The sequence below is a fragment of the Eucalyptus grandis genome, chromosome 9, assembly GCF_016545825.1.
Source record: "Eucalyptus grandis isolate ANBG69807.140 chromosome 9, ASM1654582v1, whole genome shotgun sequence".
Classification (NCBI taxonomy): Eukaryota; Viridiplantae; Streptophyta; class Magnoliopsida; order Myrtales; family Myrtaceae; genus Eucalyptus; species Eucalyptus grandis.
The window spans coordinates 33,844,984-33,872,960 of record NC_052620.1 but is presented as its reverse complement, the minus strand read 5'-3'; the positions used below and the strand labels follow the sequence as shown (position 1 = coordinate 33,872,960).

Sequence of the window (27,977 nt, the reverse complement as noted above, 5' to 3'; positions counted from 1 at the left end):
TCTCCCCCCTTTTGAGTGCTCTTTGATTGATTGCTTCCGTGGGAACGCTACTGAGGGGAATTCAGGGCCACGGAAGTGCGAAAACGACCCGTTCGTTTGTTTTCTTTCTACCCTTATTTAATTCTTATTGGAGGTTGTTGCTCTGGCCTTCTTGCTGGCTCTGACTCTGATGCCTTATTTTGGTTCCTTCTGCATCGCATTTTAAGAAAAAAAAAATATGTAAATTTCGAAAAGTTTTCTGAAAAAGTAGATATGGTTAAATCGATATTTACATTGAATAAGAGTAGAAATTATTTATAAAAACTGTTTTATGGCAAAAACCCATCTTTTACTTTCGAGAATGTATGAATGGATTTTACAATTAGGTTTTTTCGGGTTTATTATTGTGATAACATCGGTGAGATGGGATGTGGTCCTTTTTATTATTTGACTTCGAACAATAATATTAGAAGATCGAATTGTAAATGCGCGTATATGTAGACGAACATCAGAGAAAAAGAGAGTGACAGCAAATCCACAACTATTACCAATAGGGCAGAAGGATACAAGTAGGACATGAGGAGTGACGTGCTGCAATTTAGCTCACACGAAACATTAGACTACTGATCACATTTGAAAACAAAAAAATGCACATGAAGAGGTTCTCCCTGGACGTATCTGATTTGTCATCTTCTACTACGTTCGAGAAGTAACATGGATGAAAGGGACATCGCTCGACAATACAGTCATTTCGTCTCTCCCCGAACGATGCCATTGGTCTCAAAAGTCATACAGATTTCCTATCTTCGGTGGATCTTTTTTTGAGGAGCCGCAACACGGGCTCTCCAACCAGGTGAGATCATTTCGACCGGAGAGGACGGGCATCAATATTGCTCTCTCATGGCAGTAAAAAACATCAGTCTTGCAGCACGCCGATGTGTAAACTAGGTGACACTGATGGGGGAAGTGGAAGAGGCTGATGCAATGAACTAAAAACCAGAAAGATTATTAGTTGATATGGCAATGAAATTCTACGTGATCAATCAGGCTAGACAATTTCTTCCAAAAGCATAGCGGCCTCTGGTTCAGCTACGTCGTCACGATGGCATACAAGAACAACCAAAGGTGCCATCACATGGCAACAGAAATGGAATCACTCAGCAGAGCCACTTAAAACTTTAAAGCGGGAAATTCCAGGTCCCAGATGCAAAAGCAACAAGAAGAACAGCACTTAAATCAGTCACTGTTCAGGTGAAACCTAAACTAAATTCAAAAGCACCAACACGAGCCCACGGCCGAACTGGGAAATCTCTCTCCAAATCGCCATTATGGATCACGTGGGAAAAGAAAAAATGTACCAACTGAAAGCAACTTAACTTCAGTCGTACTAGAAATCAGCTCCCATGTGCCTGCCTGAACCCCAGTATGCATCTTTTGCCAATGTCTCTGGAGAAACATCCTGGAGAGTGCTTAAGCATACCATATCGATGCCCACCACGATGCTATCGCCAAAATCAGTTGGTGGTAATCTCTGGCATTCGAGAGAACACGTGGAGCATATCCGAGTTTTACTTTATTTGCCTCCAGAGTTTCTTAATCTAACAAACAATGCAGAAGGGTAGAAGCAGGTGCATGCAACATATCCAAGCCTTTTTTCCTAACAAAGAAAAGGAACATCATTTACCAAAAAGACCGTCTAAAACAACATTCGTGTGGCAGTTTATTTATGCAAACGACGCCTGGAAGTCACTTAAATTACAAAGATCACTTCATGAGACTAAACACTGGATTAGCTTAATAGGCCCGCCATAACATCACTTTCCATAAGCTCATCAGTTTCCAAATCTCTCAATTTCTAACAATGATTAAAAAGAAAAAACAGATGTGATCTTTCAAAACTTCTGCAGATTTTGTTCAGCATTTAGAACACACTCAACACTTATATATGACCAATCACTGGATGAGTTGAATGTACCATCAAGCTACTACAATGAGCTCATCAGTTTCCAACTCTCTCATTTTCTAATAATCAAAGAAAACCGGAGCTGATCTTCCCAAGAAATGGGTTCATTCAGTAGCCGGAGAAGTTTACAATCACTCGCCCCAAAATAACAAGGAATATAAAACTATACAAAAGGATGATTCGAAGGTTAAAAACACTTAAAATTTCCAAAGCTTCCACCTCAATGTGGATGACAAGAATTAAACTTTTAGATACTATCTCATAATCATTATGATGTATCTCCTCCAAGGATCTAAGCCGAATGGTTCTCGTGGGAATCATGTCGATATATTGCAGATTGGCTTCAAAATTAGAGAATCAAAAATAAGTATGCCAGGTACGTTTCATTTCATCCTCATCATCACCCAAGTAGGAAAAAAGGACGGGGGAGACGTCACATCTTTTCCATGTTCTAAAGTCGTATTTAATCAAACACTCACCAAAAGATCTGCTGCCAACAGTTCATACTCTCCTAGAAACAATGAAGCAGACTATTCACTAGCAGTCTTTCCCTCGACATGTTCCCAATTGGAACAAGAAATTCTGAAATGGTACACCCAAAGTAAACTTCTCCTGCAACAGTCAAATAGGAACTAATGGCCAGACCATGGTTAGCTTCCTTGGTGGTAAATGCTTGATTAATTGTGCTAAAGTTCTCCTCATGACTATATGTAGTTGTTATGACAGATGCGGAAACTAAAACGAAATTGAAATTAAGAAGAATAAAAGAATACTGGATTTATGTGAAAGACCCTCGAGGGAAAAATCACGAAGAGAGTATAAGCAAAATCCACTATAGAATTTCAAGGATTATAAAAGATGGCTCTCAAAAAGATTAAGACTTTTTATGTCTCGACTTCTTAACCTAATAATTTGAGAAAAACAATATTTTTATTGCCCCCAAGCCCTAATGTTGGTCTAAGCCCATAAAAAATTCAAGACATACTCAACACTAGTACCAAACATAAACTACTTTTTCTTGAGCCCACAGAGACGAAGAGCATTGTCTGATCCATTATTCTGGACATCTCCAAGAAAGCATGGAGGAAAGCATAAATATTCCTGATATCACACAAAATCAAGCGCAAACTTCACTAATATAACTAAAGCATTATCGTATCTTTCACATACAGAGTAGCAAGTCAAAAATTACAATAATGTTGATAAGCGACTGATTCTTGAAGAGCGTGAATCTTTCGCCAACTATACAATAAGACTATCTAACCTTATATTAACTGTTTCACCATGACAAGGTGACAGACCCAATGTGGCATATGTACATTTCCTGTATAAATCATTGTATGTACAAAAACAACATGGCCAAATGTGTCCATCATCGCAGGTAATTCAAACCATCTTACACATTGTAAGCCAAAGGAACACTACCTACATTGCACCATAGAGGATCTCACGCAAACAGTTCGAAATCCTCATTTAGCTGCGAATTCCACATGACCTTTGTACTCATGCTTTGCATTTTTGAGAAAGGAAGAAGAGGATGATTATGTTTGGGTTTTGACTATGTTTAGCAACATATTGAGAGTTGATTGTCAACCTTCAGCTATCCTCACTGATAAAGAATTGACATTAAGGAATGCAATTAGATTCGTTTTTCCTAGAAATGTGAACTTGTTGTGTATGTGGCACATTGAGAAGAATATTGAGGTAAAATGTAAATTTCAGTTGGAAGAACTTCCTTTCTACAAGGTTTTTGTGCCTGATTGGACAAACCTGCATGTGTATTTTGAGAGCTGCATTACTTCAAGAGTTGAAGAGGCACATTCGACTTTGAAAGCATATCTACAAAGTTTGAACGTGGAATTTAGTTGAGGTTCAAAAGAAAAATTGGCTTGCAGTTGAGAATTGGACTCAAGAAATCAAAACCAAATTGTCGAGTGGAAAGGTAAAAGTTCCCCATCATCTTCATATTCCTCTTTTCAAGAACTTGATTACTTGGGTGTCAATATTTGCTTTAGATAATCTCTAGAAGCAATATGAGATTGCTATTAGCAAAATTGAGCTACTTGCTTGTACCAATGATAAGACTTAGGTTTTCGGATGATTAACCTCAAGATATAATTTATCAACAATGAAGGCTTGATGTAAGGTCCTTTCTGGATTGCGATATTATGCAAAATAATTGAGAAGATTCATATCTGCAACTACTTCTTGAGTTGGAAATGAGGTATCAGGAATGACCACTTTTCAGAAAGGAAGTTTTTTGAAAGCAAATTCAGCAATTTGTACGAGCAAGTGATCCTTTCTTATGTGAGCCCCTAGCTACATCTCATAAAGGTCATTCTTCCAATTCAAAACTAAAGTGAAAGCAACTTCAAAATGAATTGATCATTCTGCATCTGATATCGTTGAAAAGAGGAAGAGATGTGGTACTTATAAGGTCGAGAGGCAAAGATCTTGGATCAAACTCACATTCAAAGACTATTGGAATTCATTGTGGTGAAATATAGTTGGCACAGAGAACTCAAGCATGCAACAATTCAACTGGAAAGACGTATTCTAAGGTAGAGTTTCTTACACTATGACATTAAAAATTATTCCTTGATATATATTTGTTTTACATAAATAATTACTCTCTTATAAATGTAATTGAAAACTTTTATTGTCTAATTCAACTATAAAAAATAAAAAATTCAAGAGAGTAGCCTTTTCGAGGGGAGCGAACCAGGAAAATAGATGATTTCTTCTATTAAGTTGTATATATAACTCGTTATTATTGCAACACCTTTGTACGTTACGGATAATTTTCTGTTCATTGATGGTTCTATGAAAATTTTGATGCATTTAGAATTGACAAAATATATGTATTTGCAACTAGTTTGAATGGGTTATATTATAATACTGTTACAATTGCCATAATTTCTTGTCAACGACTAAGTATACCTGCAATTAAGTAAAGATTGTATTTTATGTAATAATGTTTAGGGAGCATTTCCTTTATATTTACTAGATAATGATGGATGTTTAGAATTTTTTAAGTGCTTAACTTTATCAAATATTTAATTTTTTAAAAAGTATCTTTTAAAACAACGTGCAATGATGGCATGAAAAATAAATGGAAATTGGACTTTTGCATGAAAAACAAATGGAAATTGGACTACTAGGTGCGCATGGTAACATTTATGTTCCGGAGAACAATTTCTTTTGAAAAATAGTTCTTTTCTATTTCTACTCCTTAGAATAATTTCTGAGTAAAATAACGTGTTTGGTAACTATACAAAATTTATATTCTCGGAATAGAAAAAGAATAGGAATGTGTTTGGTACGATTCATAAATTTTTTGTTTTGTTTTGTTTTTTTCGTTTTCTTTTCTTGCTCACCGATTGATGAACACCAACTGTCGATCACCACAGCCCATTTTGCCGCCTGACCGCCGCCGATCGGTGGCCTGTGGCGGCCAATGGCAAGCGGGCATCAGCGTCAGTCGGCGGGCGGCTCGTAATGGTTGGCGGTCGGCGGCAATGACCGTCAATGGTAAGGCGATGGCGGTCGGCCGATGGGCAATGGTTAGTGGGCGGCGGACAACGTCCGCGATGGTCGGGCAACCGGCCATCGATGGTCGAACGTGGGTGGTCGGCACCGGCCGCGGATGTCATTCAGCGGGTGATGGTTGGCAATAGTCGAGCGAGCGAGCGCGCAGGGGCCATCGGCGAGCAGTAATGGATGCGGGCAACCGCAGATCCAAGGTCAACGGCCACAACAAGGAAGAAGAAAAAAAGAAAAAAAATGATTTATTTCTACAAATTGTTCTCGGGAACAAGAAACTACTTTTTCTACTTCTTGTTTCTATTCCAAATCTATTTCTCGGCCACTTTTCTATTCCGAAGAATAGAAAATTAGTTGACGTTATCAAACAGATTTCTATTCTTTTTTTGTTTGGGAAACAAAAGAACAAAAACAGAAATGTTCCCATGCATAGCCTAGATTGACTGAATAAAATGAAATGTAAAGCATAAAAAACACTCAGATTCCGATATAATGACACATATTAAAGTTATAATTATACAAAATGCGTACTACTATGTAATGACGCATATTAAAGTTAAAATTAAACGAAATGCATACAAAAAATTGGTAAATGGTTCTTTGCACTTTTAGTTATTCTTAAGTTATCTTTTGAATAATAGTTTCCTAATATAAAAAAAAAAGAAAAAAAAAGAAAGAGGAATATTAACTCATTAACACAATAACCATCGCCGCCTTCTAAGGATTATCGGCCGCCTGGTGGGTACTTTCTGTACTATCTTCCGCTTTCACGGTACTTGGCCAATGCACCTCCCCCTCCTAATCCCATCTTGCATTATTATCCATGGTACTACAAGCACCCTCTGGTGCCAAGCTCTTCGTCGGAAATTCGCCACACGCAATCCTGGGTCATGATTCTCTCTCTTCTGCTGATGATCGTGGATTCAGCTCTGTTTGGGTGAGTAGTTTTTGCAGTTGCACTAAGGTCTTTACCTAGTTCTAGTGACATTGTTGTGCTTTTTTCCCCCTAAAATTGTCGCTGTTTATCCTCTGTAGCAATGTGACAGGATGCCCAGAAAGTAATATGATTCCGGCCGTCAAAATTTCAAATTTATATGTAGGTTCAAAGTTACAAATGGCTGTGTTTTGTTGCGAATTACGGACCTTGTTTAGTTCTTTGGGATTAATTCTTGCTGCAAACAATCAGGAAAGAGAACTCAGTAGCCTTTTTTTGCCGCATTGTGTGAAGAAGAAGAATTTAATCATGTCAACCAAGAAAAAAATTGAAAGATTGCAATGCAAGGGAAGGCAAAAAACAGGGGTCTTTCGAAAAAGAAGAAGAAGACCAGGACGTATGGTTTGAACTGCGGGTCTCAAAATCAAATTAATGTCATGGCCTTCTCGAAATGTCAGCAGAGTTGGCTGTTTCTTCTTCTTATTCTTAATCATTCAATCTACAATTGTCGGTTCTGTTTTCCTGGCCCTCTGAACTTTCTCTGGTTGTCCTCTCTACACAAATAAAATATTCTACCGAGCCAAATAACCAAATCTGGAGTGGGATAAATTGCCAAAACTATGTAACGGAGTAAGAGATCCCAGGTCAACTTTGGGGGTGAACCAGGCCACGATATCAACATACCAACAACCTTCATTATTGCCAAGACTCGGGCTGTTAGTTTACGTTATTTCATTCATTATCACTTAATCACTGACTTCTGAGAGCTCCTAATGCTTTCCTATGATAACGAGTTCATCAAAAGTTGTAAGTTTTGAAAAATTTATGGACCGTAAACCAATCCCAAACTGTGTTCTATGACTCCTGTCGCTGTTTATGTGTCGATGTCAACTGTGAGTGTCCCTGATTGCTCAATGACCCTAGTCCTCTGACCATGAGGAGACAACAACGATGCCTATAACGTAACCCGGCAATAAAAATGAAACCTGGTGCAAAGAATTCTCTTCCATGGCACCAAACAATATTTTCTGAGGGCTGCTGGACTCCACGCAGAAGGTCCCAGTTTCGAAGCCCCTGCGAAGCAGGGAGGCTGAAGCGTTGCGTGATGTCTTGCCCAGGGTGCGTGGGTGGTGGTTTCTTGCGTGCCTCCCCAGGGTTTACTCCCCGGCTGTCGGCCGTGCGGTGGGTTCCCTGGGTCACCAAAAAAAAAAAAATTTCTGAGAACATTGTCACTTGGAGATTAAAAACTTGTAAAAGGCTTAGATGTGAACGCGCCCCTAACATAATATGATATCCTTTGTTAGACAATAGCTTCCAAGGCCCAAGACTGTTAGAAAGTTGGATATGAGCTCCCTGCAAGTTGGTATGCAAATTCGGGGTTGACTTTCATCTGCCGATGCCATTCAGCCTTGGGGATATGAGCAGGTCATTTCTCGTTCCTAATTCAAAATCTAGCCACAACAAAGTGCCAACTTTGGGATACACACTTGCAATATCATAATCCCACAACAGTACAAAAGAGTTAGATAAACGGCCATGGAGCTAACAAATTCGAAAGGCACGAATCCCTCTCATTGAACAGGCATCAGAAGATCCGCGTTTGCTACTCACCATAATATAAATGAATCTCACGTCCAATCTGACATTACAAATCCTAATTAGGCTACAACACAAAGAAGCTTGCATGCTGCTCAAAAGAGAGAGAGAGAGCCGGGGTGCCCAGCCTCGTAAGCTAATGTCTAACTAGAAAGCTCATACATTCCGGTGAAACAGAATAAGGCGGGGCTTGGTAAAAAGGCATTACGGCATTGGGTTCCTGCAAAGATTTTGAATTAGGTAACACAGTGAATGATCCAACTTCTAGAACGAGAAGAAACGCAGGCAGACAAGCATGCACCACATGCATTTTGACTGACATAAGTAGAGACGTCAACTCAAAAACTGCAAAAGCAAAAATTAACGCTTTGTTCAACAACAAATCCGTCGCTCCCAGTCACTGCACAAGAGCCCAACATGGTGGTTGACTATTTTTATTGATAACAGTTCCATCAGAAATAAGTCGAAGATGTTCCAAGATTGTTCAGAGATCCATCGAGGAAATGGCAACAGGAGTAAAGGTGTCGTCAAACATATCTTATGGTAAACATCATCAATTTGCATACTAATTAACACTTATATAGCACACATCTAAGAAACAAAGGAAACAAAGTTCAAAGACAAGTAGCGACCCTATACGATGACAAGAACTCAGTTAAAATGGTTTAAAAATTAATTTAAGAAGTAATGAGCAGAACTTACTGAGGATCAACACTGTTTTCTGATGGCCTTTTTCTTGTTCTTGCGTCGTTTTTTACCAGAACTCGTAGCAGCACTAGGCTGCTGTTCTACACTCGAAGGAACAAAGGAGATCAACGGATTCCCTACTGATGAGGATGCTTCAGCCACTGCTCTTGGTATTTGGAACAAATGATGCCGTGTAGGTACCTCTGAGCATGCCTCAGGAATAGCTGAACCAGGAATATAATTAGCTGGACAGAAGCTAAACCTTCTCTATGCTTGGTATTTGAGATTTCAGAATTACCTCCCACATTCACTCCAATTGGACATGAATACTCAGTCTCACGGTATGCAGGCAAAAGTTTCCACTTAGACTTGATTATCTTCGAAAGAACTATTGTTGAGTTGCTATCATCTGCGTTACATCCTTTATTAGTTGAATGGATGGATACATGCATATCTTCAAAATAGAGTCTAAAAAATGGGATACCATATAGGGATTGAATGGCAGCACGGGCTACCAATCGTTCAGCCTCCCTTTTGCTTTTACCAACATCGCCGGTGTAAATCACACCATTGAATACCAAAGAAGATACAAAAACTGGAACTGCCCCTCGTAGCTGAACGGTTGTGTAATTTGGCATTTCCAAGTTCATCTTTTTAGCAAATTCATTAAGTATAGACTTGCAAAAAATTGCATCCTGTGCAGTAATGACATCGAGATTGTGAAGCAAACATCTTTTTTTCCAATTGCTATTGGTTGAAACAAAATGTAAAATATTAAAGACTACTCGCTAATGTCTCATTATCTAAGTTATATAGTCGAGAATAACTATCAAGTCATTTGATAGGCACAATACCAGGAAAATTCATCTAAAGATAAGATGACACCAGGAACATATGGAGAAATCGACAAGGTCCGGTTGACCACATGACGTGAACATATAGATAATGAAAATCAAATGTCGACCTCCTTTGGACTTGCGCATAGAACTGGATGAATTATATCAACAACCATATAAAGGCACATTCTTGCGATCAGCTATTTTAAGACAATATCAATGAGGAGAAATTGCAGAGATATGCACCTGATGTGCATTCATAGTTGTAAGGTCTCAAATGAATTAGTTGGTTCAGCTCAAGGTTTTTTCAAGATATCCACTTGCATGATAAGAACATGGCATCAATTCAGAGGTAATGATTTCCACCATTTCAGTTATATAACATACGCTAACTATATCAAGCATAGCAACAATAGGTGAAAATTATCAAACCTCAGGGATGAGAGGAGAGCCTTCATCCTCCATCTTTAGTGAACATAAGTCCAATGCAATTTTAGCAACATTTTGCTCAGCTTCCCTTTTTCGGGAAAATGTGTTGGGAGATGTGAAGCTTTTCCCATCTATGAATACTGTTGACCTATATCTCGGTGCATGTTGAGATCCTTCATTCCTTGTATCATAAATAGGTAAATGCACCATCATCTTCAGCGCATAATCCTGCAACCAATTTTTGTACATTACAATCTCCGGAGCACCTGAACAATTTACACATATGTAAGGTCTCCTTTTTGGTTACAAATGATGCACACGTCGCTAGTCTTTTGCCTACTCAAGTGTATGCTGAAACTAATCATTCTTGATTACGTTATGCTGTCGTAAATCTCAGTAGAAATCAACGTTCATCAGCAAGACTTACACAAAGAAGGGTCAAACGCCGGAGCTTGGATGGGAGCCTGAGATGAAGGCGGAGTCAGAGCCAGAGCAGGCTCAGCAAGAGGAAGTTCCGACTGACGAAATTTACTAAGATCGTCCCTTCTGACAGGCACAGCTGAAAAAACAAGACAGGTGACTGTCATATTAAAAGAGGATGCCTCTACCGCATTTTTTTACAGCTTTCCATTTCAGATCATAGGAAAAAGGAATTATAGCATGTGAGGAACAGCCTTTCCTACTGGGGGATGAACTGATGGAACTCTCAGGAACTGTATCCAGCCTCCTATATCATCTCCGCAAAAAAGGGCACCTATCTTGTTTGTTTTCGGAATGGTTAAGTAAGAAGTAGTTAGCAAAGAAACTCCACATCTATCAACCAACAGCTATGATCAAAACATTAGAAGTGCACTATCCTTGGTTCTGCTGACACTGCAATCAGCTTAGGTATTAGGCTTTAAATAAATACCTCAACCACATTCGAGATTCCAGAATAGAGGCAAACCAACTTTTAAGCACCTTCGTCTAAAGAAACTAGTCAATCAATTCACGGAAGAATATAGTTGTTCAAAGTCCACATTTTTAGTAAGAAATCCTTTCAATCAGGATTGTTAATCCCACTTAATTATATGCTGAAGCTAATCATTCTTGATTACGCAATGCTGTCACAAACCTCATTATAAACCAATGTTCATTAGCAAGACTTACACAAAGAAGGGTCAAACGCCTGAGCTTGCTTGGGACCCTGAGATGAAGGCGTTACTGAAGATGGAACCCAAGCCCAAGCAGGCTCAGCATGAGGAAGTTCTGGCTGACGAAATTGACTAAGATTGTCCCTTTTGACAGGCACAGCTGAAAAAACAAGACAGGTGACTGTCAGATTGAAAGACGATGCCTCTACCGCATTTTTTACAGCTTCCCATTTTTTTATCAACACCAATTTCTCAGATAACCTGATCAGCACACGCTAAAGGTAATGCAGAAGCTAATCAGTCTTCGTCTATGGACCGATGTTCATGAGAAGAGGAAGGACTCAACATACAACCAGTCATCTAAGGAAGCTAGTCTTTTCATTCAACCGAACAGATTCCGCAGCATTTGTCAAGCATAACATCATTCTGTCATCCCAAAGCTAACGATCACGTGAACCTTTTGTTTGTTGTCGGCTCTCTCTCTCCCTCTCCCTCTCTCTCTAACATTTTTTATTTTCTATCTTTTTTATTGTTTTTCCCCTTTTTCACTCTTCTACGAGATTGACTTTGCATCTTCATAATTAAATATCAAACCTTGCTCGTTAAAAAAGAAAAAGGATTAAATAATATAGAAGAATTCACCTGCCAAACACAATTTTTTCACGTACTCGCACACAATATTTTTGTGAATTCTCCCGTTAATATTTAGCCCAAACTTTTATCGATATTCCATTGCTCTAATAAATATACGATTAGCACCACTTACAGAATAGCAAGGATACATCATCATATTCATGGATACCAATTTTACATTAGATCCATTTGATGCCACCGGTGACGTGCACAAGAAATTTTGAGTTTCTCCCTTCATGCTCTTATCCTTGCCCCAATTTGCTCTACACGCGTGTTCATGGCAGGATAATAATTGCTACATGCGCATGCATTGAGATTGAGGAAGTGCTGGGTGTTGATTACTAAGGTAATAGATTAATGGGAGCTTTTTTTTTAATGAAAAATCAAATAAAACTTCAATGATGCTTTAAGAGAAAGAGACACCAAAGGGGATCTCGATGCTTGATCGTGATTCATAAATTTAATCATCAAAAGGGGAGACCTGATAAGGTCAGCCCCGTCTTAAGTAAAAGTTGGGTTTCTTCCTTTTTTGCGAAGGGGTGTTTTGGAAAAGGTCAAAAGTGAGATTTGACAAATTTAGTTCGGCTTTGGGGGAATGACATGGAGAAATGCAAAGGCATTTAGTCTAAAGGAGTTTGACAAAATACAAATACTATTTGGTAAATTAAAATTGAAAAGATGCCTTGAGATGCAATTTGAGGAAAATGTTGTTTAAAATCAAAAACAAAAATCAATGACCTTAACTTTTATATATTTTTTTCAAGTTGAGAATAATGTATAAGAGACATATTAATAAAATTTTAAATAAAAAAATCACATCAAACTCAATTAAAAATAGAGTCACTTCATTACAATAAACATGACAACATATGTCCGAAAGAAAGAAATAAGTTATTGTGCACAAAAGACCAGTTTCATAATTATATGTTCCTTCTGCAAAAATATCAACTGGTTTGGATGAAAGATTTACACCACCTAGCTCAAAAGTATCTGGAGGGGTGAAGCGTATCGTGTAACTGATGTTCTGCAAGGGACCGTGGGTGCTGTCCAGCTGAACTGCATTCTCTGTTCGATTTACTTTAAGCATGTAACTGTCAATATAAGGATGAAAGGGTAAATTGAAACGTTTATCACCCACAAATAGTGGAGATGAATAACCAAAAGCTATCTGCCCCTTCGTAAACTTGATTGACATGTCAAATCTCATAATCGATGAGTACGATTTTGGATATGTCTTTCCCTTATGCTTCCCAGTCTTTGACTCACAAGGTTTCCTAGCCCCCTTCACTCCATTCTCGTACTTGACACCTGGTAATGCATCATTGTGACTCCAAAATTTGATCTTATCAAAATAACCGGAATCCTTTACAGTTTCATTGCTCCACATCCATCCTACAACTGGATACCGGTTTATAACAGAAAAAGTGACAGGGAATCTCCAGCACAACTTTATCAAGCAATTTCCCGCGAAAGCATCAGTCAAAGACATTGAAAGGTTCAAGATTCGGCAAGCAACAGCACACCACCTATTGGCCTTCGAATCCCATTCTCCTTCACCGATTAGGGTAGTGCTAGGATCGAAATTATAGTAGCCATAATAAACATTGGTGACATTTTGAAACTTCAATAACAATTGCGTCTTACCCTCCTCCAAACATCGAATCGTAGTGAAGCTCATGGCCTTGGGTAAAAACCCGACATCTGTGCCAAGAGGGTTGCACTTACCACCGTGACAAACACTCCTGTATTCCAAGTCAAAGGCCAAATTCCACTTCAAGGCCAAGCACAAACCTTGCCCCAGTTTCTCACTAGACAAATTATCTCCTCCACCATCATCAAATTTATCAAAAGACCCACTCCCTCCCTTCTTCTCTATCAAACTATACTCATAATCGACACTTCCACTACTCAAAGATACAGTCCAAAATGATCTGCACCACCAGCACCATCACCACCGTCCAAGCTCTCCAAAACCCCACTAACAAAACTACTGTTAATACTCGATTTCATCGGATAATTCAGCTTGAAAACGGCATGGAAACTACGGTTGAAAAACACGCCAGATCCGACCATGCAAAGCTTACCTGAAGATTGAGACCAGTACCCATTAAGCCTGAACTTCACCGTACCCCGCCTGACGGGGATTCTCGGCCCGCGGACGTGAAATTCGCGCAATCTCCGGTTCTTCGACTTCCCAAAGATCGCACTCACATTGGGGTCCGCGAACTCCAGCGCCCCATGCAGACTGATCACGTCCTTGGACTCGGTCCCGTGCATCGCCATGGGAGTGAACGACACCGCCCTCTTCAGATCATGGCCGGACTCCGCCCCCCTCCGCCGGCCACCATCGGCCGAGAAGAACCCGCCGTAGAATTGGAGGAGCACGGCGTACGAGCTGGCCGATTCGGAAGCGATTTTGTGCTGCCGGGGGACCACGCCGCCGCAGTGCTCGTCGTAATAGGAGTCGAAGTCGCCGTAGTGGATTTTCGCCGTGGACGCGGCGACGCCCAGGAAGCCGACGGCCGCGAAGAGGAGGAGGGCGGCGGAAGAGGACGTGGGTTCCATTGGGTTTCAGCCGGAGAACGGAACGACGGAAATGGGTATCGGCTAGAGGGACGGCGATGGAATCGAAGCTTCCGAGCTTACACAACTGCCCTGCTACGAGCGCGACGCGAGCGCGAGAGCAGAACGGCGGGAGGCAATCTTCGAGGTTGGGATGGCTGATCTCGGATGGACACCGGAGAGCAGCTCGCGAAGGAGACGGTAAGGGACGACGGAGAGAGGCGTGAGAGTGCAGAGGAGGTGTGAGGCTACAGTAAGGAAGAAGAGGCTTAGGGTTTTCTATTTAGAAAAGGGCAAAAACGAATTTTGATTAATAAATGAGGACAAAATGGGCAACTGACATATTTTCATTAAATAAAAGAAGTTGCATTATCCAAAAATGCTACTTCTCAAATGCACATCTACCCCTCTATTCCCTTAAAAGGCCTTTAAGCCCCTTGAAAATGCAATTGCATCTTTCCAAAATCTTCAAAAAATTGAACCAAATACCTCCATTCCCTTAAAGGCCTTTGAAGCCCCTTGAAAATGCAATTGCATCTTTCCAAAATCCTTAAAAAATTGAACCAAATACCACCTGTATTAGCCCAAACCCCTTTATAACCCTAAAGCCCCTTCCAAATACTGAACCAAACGGAGTCTAAGTTTGGCCTACCTCCCTAATGCTCCCATTTTTATGTTTTTAATAAAATTAATACTAGATTGATACACTTACAATTCGTTAAATTTTATCTTAAAACTACTGAGTTATATGACACGTGACAATTAATGGTTATATCAATTTAGGGTTTTGTTTTTTGTTTTTTTCTGTGGTATTAATCTAGTTTAACAGAAATTAACGGAAGATAAATATATCACAAATATATTAATTTGAGATTTCTTATGATAAAAAAATTAGTTTTAGGTAACTTTATCGCGGATATCTTAATTTGGATTTTTTTGTGGTTAAAAATTAGTTTGACATAAATTTAACATAAATGTACCGATTTAAGATTTTTCATAATAATAACCTTTTTAATATGAACTTCAAGCCACCTTCTTGTTTTATTCCAAGTCTAGAATTGAGAAATTAACACGTCTTCAATCTCTCTCACAGTAAAGAGTCAAGTTGACCTCAAAATTTCAATAGATTTTACTATTGTTCTATCTTTCCCTTTTATGATTATAACCACAACACTTATAATATTTAGGAAAAATTTCAAATAAAGACCTGAAATCGGTCTCAAAAAGGTTTGACCTCATCAGCTAATCGAGGATATTTTCGTTATTTACTTTTTTACAAAGTTTTCTTTCCTTTTTCTTTCTTTTTACTTTCTCTTTTTATTTCCATAAGAAACTTAAAAAAGAAAAAAAGTTAAAACTAAAAATAAAACACAAATAATAATAATTTAAAAAAAAAAAAAAAAAAGCGATAGGGCTGGGGCTAGCCCTCCCGCTTGTGGCCACTGCCCCATCACCAGGGGGCAGCGCCCATGGCCGGTAGGGTTGCCAGGCCCTTGCCAGAATTGGGAGGGAGCTGCGGCCCTCTCCCAGTTCTGGGATCCAGAGCGCATGAATGACAGACGCAGAAGAGGGAGAGTGATAGCAGTAGCAAGCGAGCCTCATTTGGAAGAATGTCTGAATTTGGAAAGTGAAAACCGGATGGGCGATGAAACAGAGGGGAGATGGAGATTGAGCGAGTCTCGTTGCTCCATGCCTTCTTGGGAAGACAATTACGTGAGAGAATGAGAGGGACGTCATTTTAAAATATGAAGAACCGCACTTTCAAAGTGGACAAGAAAGAAACCTACGCATTACAAATTCTTCATGTTTCATAAATTACCATTGTTTTCCACGAATCTCCCTAGAGGGTTGCCAGCGACACCGCCAGCTATGGCTCCTTTTTTACTCTTTTGCCCCCTCTCTTTTCACGTTATTACCGTCTGCCCCTTGATGCATTTATTTATTATTTTGTCCTTTCATGCATTTTTATGAATATTTCATTCATGAAATTAAATGTTCAATGATCCATATATGTAATTAATAGAGAGTAGCCACAACATCTTTAGTTAATTATATTATATATCAAGAGCCTCCGGATCATATTTAGACATAGACATTGATTGTAATTAATTATATTAATATGATGAATTTTATCCCACAAGAATTTTAATTATATTAATATGATTAATTATGATGAAATATCAAATTATTTTTCTTAATTTACCCAAGGGGATTAAGAAAATATATATAATATGGTAGTTTCATCATGATGTAATTATGAATTTATTTAAATTAAAAACTTAACCTACATGCAGTTTTTATGTTATGTGATTCATATTCGTGACATGTTTACATTGGTAAAACATGATCTATGTACATTTTGCATCAAATTTTAATATATAGTTTTACAACCTATAAATTTCTCTGAATTTAAGTATAATGTTCCCATATTGAATGGTGAAAATTATAAAGTTTGGAAGGAGTTAGTTCTTCTTGAATTGGGGTTGATGGACATTGACTATGCTATAAGAAAAGACGAACCACCTGCTCCTACTCATTCGAGCACTACAGCTAAGATAGCCATTTTCAATTGGAGTGGGAAGCTGGCAGAGTTGAAGCGCATCTTCCACGCAGATGACAACTTCACAATGGAGATGATGATGGCTAATGCGCTCGGGTAGTGCGAGAGGGCGCCCAACGTAGGGGAGACCAAGCGGTGCGTGAGGTCCATTGAGGACATGATCCACTTCGCCCCTTGCCTCCTGGGTGGCAAAATCACAGCTCGGTCCACGGAGAGCACAGCTAGGTCCAGGCACAATGCAATGATTGGGACAGTGAAGGGAATAAACCGCCGACGGGTGACCAAATCCATCTCATGCCACCAGATGCTATATCCGTACCTGCTGTAATACTGCCATTCCATCCCCAAGGTCCGGAACTATGAGGCCGATCTCCTCGATCCGACAACAAAGTTGAAGATCGACCACGGAGTGGCAATTTGCCACCTGGACACATCAGCGTGGAGCGCCACCCACTGGGCCTTTCAGGCCCTAGGGTCGCAACCAGGTCGGATTGAGGTTTGTCATTGGATATTTGAGAACAACCTGACTTGGACGATCACCGATTGAAACCAGGCGATAGCAAATTGAGGAGGTAGGATTAGTTAAATAAAACCTCCTTATGTTGTAAGTTGTTCGAGTACGTATGCTCACCGTGTCTATCCTCGCGTTCACCATGTCTGGGTGCGGATGGTCGACTATCTTCTTTGTAGCACAAACTGTTCTCGATGGATTCAAGAAAACTTGAATAGTGAGCTTTTGAAGGCATATAATGTATCCGGGCCATCTTCCTCTCTTTATGTTCTGATGGAAATCTTTTTGTTGCTGCTTTTCTTTCTTTTTCAATCTATATATGGGAGAGCGGATTGAATCATTTGTCTCCAGAGATTAGTTCCGAACATTTTCACTCAAGTGTCAATCTTTAGCACCAGACGAGCTGTCCAGATTGATGCAGAAAAATCGGCAACGATCTAAGAGTATTGAGTTATGCAACACATGCGACTGCGTACTCTTTTAATTTTCTTAATCAAAGCCAGAATTTTTTTTTTTTTTTTTTTTTTTTTTTGATCACTCCTACGCTATTCCTACTCTACACTCATTCGCAGACCGCGCCCGCGCTTGCAGGCGTGGGAGGCGCAACCCACGCCGAAACTTACGCGTCCCTATCCCCCATCCCGAGGAGGTGGGGATTTGAACCCCTCACCTCCCCCTTCCATGTTGGAAGAGTGGCCACGGGCGAACCCCTGGTTAATCAAAGCCAGAATGAATTCGGAAAAATCATGGTGAAAAGGAAAATTGTTTTTGGCTTGGTGCTGAATCCCGACGATATTCACCAGTCACTTTAACCGTTTCTTTCCTTGTTTTTTAAAAACACTAGATGGAATGACAGAGGAATGGCGGTTTTGTAAATTGTTCGCGTCCACTCGCTTGTGGGCGCGTGCCATCCACGCGCCCGACGCGTGCATGGCATGCGTTTGACATGCCGCGGCTCCTTTTTTACTCGCCCCTCCTTTTTCACGTTATTACTATCTGCCCTTGATGCATTTATTTACTATTTTATCCTTTCATGCATTTTTATGAATATTTTATTCATGAAATTAAATGTCCAATGATTCATATATATAATTAATTAGAGAGTAGCCACAACATTTAGTTAATTAAATTATATATCAAGAGCCTCTGGATCATATTTAGAAATGGACATTGATTGTAATTAATTCAAAGATAATGCCCTCATACTCCCACTTATTCTCCCCAATCATGAAATCTCCACCTATCAAACAATGATAGCAACATAGTTCTTATCATAAACCATTTCTTCAACCAATGAGAAAAAAATATAATAAACTTTTGGGGCCACATCCACAAATGACAATAAATAATTGTATATGAAGGTCCCTACATTCTCATAGACTTTATTAAAAAAAAAAAAAAAAAGAGGGAAGAGATGCATAAGTCAGACGAGTTTTATACCATCAAGATAAATAAAGGTCCCCACACAACAGCCAAGTTTTGGCACTTAAATGTCTCTTCATCCCAAGTTTTGGCACTCCAAGTGTCCGGTACTCCATATAGTTGGTAACTCTAAATTATTGTTTTTATCACATTCCACACCTCTTGAGGTGTCCAACTCTATTACATCAGCTAATGGTTCAATTTCCAAGTTACTAGTACTAGAGATGCTCATTTGAGTTCCCCTCTTTATTTATCATTCGTCCTTCATCTCAAAGCTCCATACAGTTCGATTTATATTAGTTCATTAATTAAAGAACTAAATTGTTCAATAATATTTTCTTCTTGTTGTTGTGTCTTTTAAGGATTTGAGGATTGGACAAATAATTTGTGGGGACACGAATCAAATGACCTATATTATCTTGACAAGAAGGTGATAACTGTGGTAGTCGTGAAGCACACATCTCCTTATATGTATCGGATGCATTATTGTGCTAGTCATCCACCACCAAACATTCTTTGACATTTGTTTCCTGAGTTTGAGTTTGTGAATACTTTTGAATGTGAAGCTTGTTAGTTTGGTAAACATCATAGAGCTTCTTTTCCTTTTCGTTTTTCAGAGTCGATGTCTAGTCCTTTCCAACCGGTTCACTTATGTGTGGGTCTGTGTCATGTTTCTAATACATCTAATTTTAGACATTTTTGTTATATCTGTGGATGATTTTTCCCGGATGACTTGGTTATTCTTAATAAAAAACCATACTAGGATTTTTCATTATTTTCATCTATTCTATTTTAAGATATTGAATCAATATAATACTTTTGTAAAAACTCTACGATCAAACAATGCCAAAGATTATCTTACTGCTACTTCGGTTTTCAACATTTTCTTGATTCTCATGGCAATATTCATTAGATTTCTTGTTCATATACACCATAGCAAAATGGTGTAACTAAACGCAAAAATCGTCATCTTCTTGATGTTGCTCATGTCTAATGTTTCACGTGCATATACCGAAAACTTTTTGGGGCCATGCTGTTTTTACAGTTCGCTTCTTAATTAATCGGCTTCCAAATTCTGTTCTTCAAAGGAAGACACCTTTCTCCATTTAACATCAAAATCGTCATCCCTTTCCATTACCTTTGCGTGTCTTCAATTGTGTTTGTTTTGTTCATTCTCCCAGCCTTGATAAGTTCAACCCTTGTACTGAAAAATGTTCTTTGTTGGATACTCTTGAACTCAGAAGAGCTACAAATATTACAGTCCTACTTGTTAGTCATGTGTTTATGTCAAAAGATTTGACATTTTTTTAGGACCAGCCACATTATGATACTTAGAAGGTTCTTAAAATGCCTCCTGATGATGACGATTGCCTTAGTAACAGTTCCACCAATCTCATTTCCTCCGATATCATCCACAAGATTTCAGTTTGCTAACTGCACCTACCATAGACATGGAGGAGCTCCCACTACGACTATCACTTGATTCATTTGTTCCCTATCGGTTGCTACTCAAAAAGGTACACGTCCTTGCATTGGATAAGGCACATGTCCTTGTGTTGATCGTTTTGTGGATCATTACACACCTTACTCTAATTTGTCCGATTGTCTTCACATTTGTCACACTATTTCCAACTTTATTTGTCTCGTCCTTGTCCTCCGTTCCTATGCCTAGTAATGTTGCTAAAGCTCTTGCTCATCCTGGCTAGCGACAAGTCATGGAGGATAAAATGAAGGCACTTATTGAGAACTGCACTTGACAGCTCACTACTTTACTTACAGGAAAGCAATCCGTTGGTTGCCATTGGGTTTTCACTATTAAGATTCACCCCAATACTATTAAGGTTCACCCCAATGGCACCCTTGATCGATTGAAGGCATGGTTGGTTGCCAGGGGAAATACTCAAACCTATATTGTTGATTATGATGACACCTTTTCACCTATAGCCAAAATGTCATCTGTTCTTGTCTTTATTTCCCTAGCGACGTGATTTAGATGGTTTATTCATCAATTAGACATCAAAATTGCGTTCTTGCATGGTGATTTAGCTAAAGAGGTATATATGAAGCAATAGAATTTATTGCTCAGGGAAAGAATCTAGTATGTCATTTAGACTTTTTATGGACTCAAGCAATCTCCTTGTACTTGGTTTGGTAGGTTCAGTGACACTATTAAGTTTGGATTAGAGCAATGTCAAGTAGATTATTCAGTATTTAATTTTATCTCCTCAACTAGTTGTATTCTTCTAGTGGTATATGTGGATAATATTATCATTACTGGTAGTGCCGGCTGGCCACATCTTCGTCTTCTCTTTTGAGGAGGGAAGACCCCTTCATTTTCCTGTACCGCGTCCAGGATGTTTCACCTGGCGACGGCGTCGCGGGAATCCGGGTGGGTTCCGAACCCCCTGTTTGGGGGTTGTGGCCGGAGAGCCCCGTGGGGGGATACCCCTATTTTTGGTCCTAGGGACTCCAGTTTCGGACGGAGCCTTTTAAGGACATGCTCAGGTCCACTAAAGAGGTATATATGAAGCAATAGAATTTATTGCTCAGGGAAAGAATCTAGTATGTCATTTAGACTTTTTATGGACTCAAGCAATCTCCTTGTACTTGGTTTGGTAGGTTCAATGACACTATTAAGTTTGGATTAGAGCAATGTCAAGTAGATTATTCAGTATTTAATTTTATCTCATCAGCTAGTTGTATTCTTCTAGTGGTATATATGGATGATCTTATCATTACTGGTAGTGATTCAGATGGTATTCAATGACTTAAAACAATTGCGGCGTACATAGTTCAATATTAAGGATATGGGGCCGTAGTATTTCCTAGGTATCGAGGTTGCCTACCTGCATACAAGTATCAATTTAGCCTAGCGAAAGTATGTACTTGACATTCTTGATGAGGATGGGCTTATTGGAGCAATATGGAACTTAATGTGAAACTTGAAACAAGTCATGGAGAATTATTACATAATCCAGTGAAATATTAGAGATTAGTTAGTAAGCTGAATTATCTTACCGTCACGAGACTTGATTAATCTTTTTTGTCAGTGTTGTAAGTCAATTCATGAGTGCTCCTCAGACTACTCATAGGGATGTTGTGTTTCGAATTATTAAATACTTAGAAGAAGTGCTGTGTAAAAAACTAATTTTCAAGAATTATGGCCATCTAAATATCATAGGTTTCTCTTATGCATATTAGGCTGGATGTCCTACTAGTAGGAGATCTATGTCGGGTTATTGCGTATTTCCTGGAAGTAATTTGGTTGCCTCAAAGAGCAAGAAACAACATTTGGTTTCTCGATCAAGTGCTAAAGCAGAATATAAAGAAATGGCACATGTGACAAGTGAATTGCTTTGGTTGAGGATGTTATTGTCAGAAATTGGGATATCAACATCGGTACCATCAATATTATACTGTGATAATCAATTAGCTATTCATGTTGCAAACAATCTTGTCTTCCCTAAGTATAACAAGCACATTGAGGTTATTGTCACTTTATACAAGAAAGTTCATAGAGGGGACGGAGGGTAAACTTGCAAGGATGGGGAATCAACTTGCAAATAGTTTTACTAAATCTTTACAGGGGAATAGAGTGAATTTTTTATATAACAAGTTGAGATTGTTTGATATCTACATCTCAACTTAAGAGAGTGTTAGAAATAATAATAGGGTAAAATAATCAATAGTTATTTTATATTGAGAGGGTTACTCTCTCTCTCTCTCTCTCTCTCTATATATATATATATTGTATGTATTATTGTAATTCTTTTGATTAAGATAAAAAAAAAAAAAATACAACATTTTATCTCTTTCAACAAGATCCAACAAATGCGAAGAGAGCTCTAGCGACCATGACCTAACTACTCGCTATAGCAATTACTTCCTCATTCAATGTCAATAACACAATTGATGGCTCATTCAATTGCCAGCTTCTTGAATTTGATGTTGCCTAACCTGGCAAGATCAGCTTCCCACAGGAGGAGGAATCTCAGAACGGTTTCTTTTCGAAGGAGACCAGCCCGTGGACTCCGCCTTCAATTTGGGCAGCTCCCGTTCTTACCTGCAACAAAAGAAGAGCATGAGGAAATTGCGCAATCATACGCCTCATAAGCACCTGTGAGAGGCTACAAACAGACCAAACGATTACTCGTTCACTAAAGCTTCCACTAAAAAATGGGATGTTATGATCTAATTTCTCTCGGGGTTCGCTTATGTTGGGAACCGTCTTTCAGTGCAACAGCATTCCAACAATAATGTTGAAATTATTTTAATAATCATTACCGATTAAGAATTCGTCAGTTTTAATTTACCGATCACATTTCTCTTTGAAATGGAAACATTTATATAACAAGCGTTTGCTTACAAAATAAGCGATGTACTGTTATGGTCAATATAAAATAACCGTATGATAGTGCCGTTTTCCTCAGTTTCATCAAAAGATTCCAAGCAATGTTATTCACGAACAAAAAAAAATTATATATATCTCAGTTCCCCTTCAACAGACAATGTTGCAAAGAGAAAGGGAATGCTCTAGAATATTGGTTAAATGATCCTGTTGGGCACAACTTAAGCATAATATACAATATCATAAAGCATCATAAACTGTAATATTCCCTTAACTAATTGCTTGACAAGTGCCCTAACGGCACTATTCAACAGAGTCTAATAAATAAAGGGAAACTTTCCTATGATCTTTCCGGACAATAAAACCTAAATGCACTAGTTAAAATTCAGACAACCTGTTAAGACTATTGAGAAAGGTAAAAACCAAAACAAAACTTTTCTGAAATCATAACACTATAGAATGGCCATACCTCTAGCCTCAGCGTTGTTTTTATCATGTCATGAGCATCTCTTAAAGACTGAGCTCCAAGATCTTGAAAACCTTGCTTAACAGCTTGCATGGTATAAGGGACAAACTTCAAGACCGACCCTTTATCTGCCACTGCGCCAACAACACCCTGTGCAATCTTGAGTTTTGACGTGTCACCCAAGTATCTTGCATCACTCCCTTTAGTCATCGCCTCAAGTGAACCCATGCCTCGGTACTTTTTCAATCGACGGCCATCCTGAATAAGCCAAAAGGCACTTCACTAATATAGGACAGAACATATTATGCCTAGGAACCCAATGAGTCCATGCAAAGACGATAAATGAAAACTTATCAGTATAATTTTGAAAATGTTTCTGCTAAAACAGCCCTTAAAAATAACTAAGCCCATAACCAACTTTTCATATGACATGGTTGCAATGACAGCCAAATCAACATTTAGACTAAATCAATTTTATGCATTTGTATCCTTTACGTGATGCACTTGGTAGTTAATAGAAGCCAGATAAAAGTAAGATTTTATTCCACAACCATTGTGTCACATCATAGGACACCCCGACATTTTCCACAAAAGGATAGTCATATAAGTAGTACTTTTTTGTTCCTGGCTCAGGGAAGGCAAGAGTTAGCTGTAAGTCTGTGTAAACAGAACTTAAGAAGTATGAAGCACACTCCGCCATATTAATCCTTACAAAATCATCAAATGACAAATTGAATATTAGTTTGGAAACATTCTTGGACGATAACTAGTAGAATTCTCAGCTTGCCTTAAAAGTGCTTCTGGGAGATTTCAATCAAATTACTGCTAAAGAATGTAGAGTTCCCTTAGCCGAAAGTCTAGTTTAATAAAACTTTACAATCTCAGTTCTTGCATTTATGTCTTCAAATGTTGGAGGATATAAAAGTCAGAACAAGTGAAAGCTTCATTTTGAAACTCCAACAAACAGAATATCTATATATAGGAAAGGGATAAAAAAATTGTTATCTAGAGAGCACTTGGAAATCAATTGACCAAAAGCAATTCAGAACCAATTGCAAACAAGAGTTAAGGTTTCATTCTCAATCCTAAGATGTAGCATGGTGAAGAAAACAGACATAAGACTCAAAAACACTTGGGCAAGACATTCAGAGTTCATCCAACCACACCACATGTCAACAGATATATAAAGGAGAGAGATCATATTTTACCAATGAGAAACATGTGGCACCTTATTGAGAATAGAAAAATTATGCGTAAACAGTAGTAAGTACAAATTACCTGAACCACATATGCACCAGGAGCCTCAGTACTTCCAGCAAGGAAGCTTCCCATCATCACAGTGGATGCCCCGAGGGACAAAGCTTTGACAATGTGCCCAGAGTTTGAAATGCCACCATCCGCAATGACCGGCACACCATATTGAGAAGCAAGGGATGAAACCTTGTAGACAGCAGTAGCCTGAAAAGTTTAGAAGAATAAGGTAATCAAAGAAATCTCAATCAGAATGAGTGCTTAAGAGAAGTAATTTAAAGGAAGATTAATAAAATTACATCAAGTATAAATACTCGCCCCATCATCTCAGCACATGGTAATTGGACAACAAAGAATTATTCTATAAGTTATCATTCTTAGAGTATGTCGTCCATTCACTGCGGAGATTCATAACTCACAAGAAAGAAAGACATTACGCAGTCCGACCTATTATACTGATGTGTTATTAAAAAAAAAAAAAAAGATATGCCAAGTGACTTTACCTGCCCACGTCCAACGGCACAGACCTCCTGGGTCGTACAAATAGAACCCGACCCCATACCAACCCTCAAACCATCAACCCCAGCCTTGATCAAATTATCTGCCTGGTACATTGTGACCACGTTGCCACCAATGACATCCAACTCAGGGTATGTTTTCTTCACATACTTGATCATGTCAATCTGATAAAGGGAATTTCCCTGAGAACTGTCGAGCACCACCACATTGACACCAGCCTTGACGAGGTGCTCCAGCCTCTCCTTATCGGCCTCTCTCGTCCCAATCGCTGCTCCCACCATCCACTCTCCATTGGGACCCATTGAAGCCCCTCCCGCCAATTTGGGGAATCCTCTCAACCTCTCCACATCCTCTCTCCCTGCGACATCTACTATCTCTCCTCCCTTCACTATTGGTGCAAATTCCTTCCCTGCCTTCTCCTCAAAGTAGCTTATCATCTTTGCCAGATCACAATCCCAAGGGGCAGAATCAGAGGACTTGATCATGTAATCAACCAGCTGTGTTTCCTTGTCTGTAAGGTTCATCCAATCAGACTTGGTCACATAGCCCACCAACTTTCCACGGCAATCACCAGAGTCTGTGACAAGGATGCAAGGAGTGTCAGCAAAATCCTCAAGGGAGATGATAGAATCTGTGGGAGATAGAAAGACAGGATTGGAGAGGACTGGGAAGCAGGAGGATTTGGCTGCTTTGACCAAGGAGGCTTGGTCGGAGGGAGGGACATTGGCGTGAATGATGCCGATGCCGCCAAGAGCTGCCATGGCTCGGGCCATGGAGGATTCCGTGACAGTGTCCATCGGTGAGGAGACACATGGGATGTTGAGGGAGATGTTGCGGGTGAGCTTGGTGGAGAGGTCAACCTGCTCCACTGGGAATCCTATATAGCCTGGGAGGAAGATGACATCATCATATGTGTAGGAGTAACCCTGATGGAACAGCTTCTGCGCCGGATACCCATCCTCAAACTCCATTATCCTGCAGTAGTCAAAACCCACTTTTGAGATTAACCAAATATGGTCATAGAATAGAACTCTAGAATAGACCCGCCATTTGGCAGGCTTCCTTCAAATCCAAAATCAAATTACAAACTGTCCGATAAATCTACAACGGATTGAGTGGTCAGAAAACAAGACTATCAAAAACAGAGAATTTATGATGACGCCATTGATAACATGGGAACACAGAGAAAACACGGATTCAGGGAATTGATGATGACCTCATTATGCATCAAAACTGCTTCTAATGGATGACGAAACAAACCATATGACAAACCGCATCAAAAGTGCGTTTCAGATTTACCAATTGTAGGTACTATTTTATAACTTCCTCTCAGAGGCATATCATCGAACGGTTCACGGGCACCACGAATGTCGGACCTAGCTAGGGAACCAAGGAAAATTTTCTTTACCCAGAACATCGCTAGAACGACAATATCATTACAAACCATTCGGGAAAGACTCAGATACCAAGTAATTTATCCCAAGTAGCGTTAGCACGCCCAGAGCAGGGCAGAGTATGGGGGAAGCGTTACCTGGTCAACAAGCTAAGGCTGAGGCGAAGTCGCGGTGGACGACTGAATCAGCGAGCGAGACTTCCGTAATCGTTGAGGGATTGAAGCCGCAAATGCCGAACAAGCTTCAAGCAAACGTCTTGAGATTTCCGGGCACGAAAAAAGCCGCCTTGGCAAGAAAAAAAGAGAGGCCAAAACAGGGGACTCTCGGATCTGCTCGGCGAGGGCGGGTTTGAGGCCGAAACGGGGCGCTTCTGCGGCCGCCGTCGAGGCACGGGACGGGCTTCCGGAACTTCGGGATTGGGTGTAACGAAGGGTCCGAACGAGAACGGCGAGCTCCGGGACGAAGGAGAACGAAGACGACCGCCCAAAAAACAGGGCCTCTCGGTTTTCTGTGGGGGCTGCCGTGGCGATGGGCCCGGCGGCTGGGAAGCGGCGGCGACCGGCGGTCGAGGGAGAGGGAGGGGGACTCGTGAGATGAGGGCGCCTCCGTCTTCGGGACCAAAGACTGAAAGAGAGTTCCTCCGCCGCCGCCGTGTCTGCCCTCTCTCGTTGCCGAACGTCCCGTCCCCCCCTTTGGAATTAAAAGAGGGAGGGAAAAGAAAAGAAAGGGTTTTTTCTTTCCTCAATTGATAAAAAAAATTTGAGAAAATTCCAAATCATAACATTAAATGTCTTCATTTTTTTAAATATTACCATTTTGTTAAATAAGAACCTAAAATAACTATCTCTGTTTCAGATAAGACATTGACTTTTCGATAAGTCAAGAGTATTTTAGTTATTTCTATTTTTTTTAATTTTTTTCTTTTTTTCCATTTTACCTTTTTTGGTTTTTCTTTCTTTTTTACTAGTAGCCGGCTGAAGAGGATTGGGCGAGGGTCACCTCATCCAATCACTACCATTGATGAGGTAGGCCCTCATCATATTTAGGTAAGGGATGTCATCACCAACACCTGCTGTTAATAAGGGCTTGCAGGCCTTAGCCAGCCCTTTGCAACGGCTAATGAGGGTGGAGGGGATAAAATAAGAATCTAATATTTTCGACTAGTGACCAGATAGGTTAGATTTTTATTTGAAATAATTATAACCATTACA

At 39.6% G+C, this 27,977-nt stretch overlaps 3 protein-coding genes across 3 annotated transcripts; all 3 read right to left on the bottom strand.

Moving 5' to 3' along the window:
* Positions 1–7,192: 7,192 nt before the first annotated feature.
* On the bottom strand, positions 7,193–9,347 carry LOC120288063. Its single transcript, XM_039301353.1, has 4 exons — positions 9,187–9,347; positions 9,001–9,111; positions 8,718–8,926; positions 7,193–7,610 (listed from the first exon to the last, which is right to left on the bottom strand). Exons 1-3 carry the CDS (start codon positions 9,338–9,340, stop codon positions 8,724–8,726), a joined length of 468 nt encoding a protein of 155 aa, XP_039157287.1. The 5' UTR covers positions 9,341–9,347; the 3' UTR covers positions 7,193–7,610; positions 8,718–8,723.
* A 617-nt stretch (positions 9,348–9,964) lies between these two features.
* On the bottom strand, positions 9,965–14,524 carry LOC120288336. Its single transcript, XM_039302266.1, is given in 5 exon segments — positions 9,965–10,233; positions 10,395–10,526; positions 11,117–11,260; positions 12,709–13,649; positions 13,652–14,524. Coding segments are annotated over 5 exon segments (2,133 nt in total). The 5' UTR covers positions 14,299–14,524.
* Positions 14,525–22,621: 8,097 nt separating this feature from the next.
* LOC104430759 (inosine-5'-monophosphate dehydrogenase) lies at positions 22,622–27,468 on the bottom strand. The gene is made up of 5 exons (XM_039301482.1): positions 26,904–27,468; positions 25,357–26,347; positions 24,881–25,060; positions 23,606–23,860; positions 22,622–22,851 (listed from the first exon to the last, which is right to left on the bottom strand). The coding sequence occupies exons 2-5, from the start codon at positions 26,341–26,343 to the stop codon at positions 22,780–22,782; spliced, it is 1,494 nt and encodes a 497-aa protein (XP_039157416.1). The 5' UTR covers positions 26,344–26,347; positions 26,904–27,468; the 3' UTR covers positions 22,622–22,779.
* Positions 27,469–27,977: the final 509 nt, after the last annotated feature.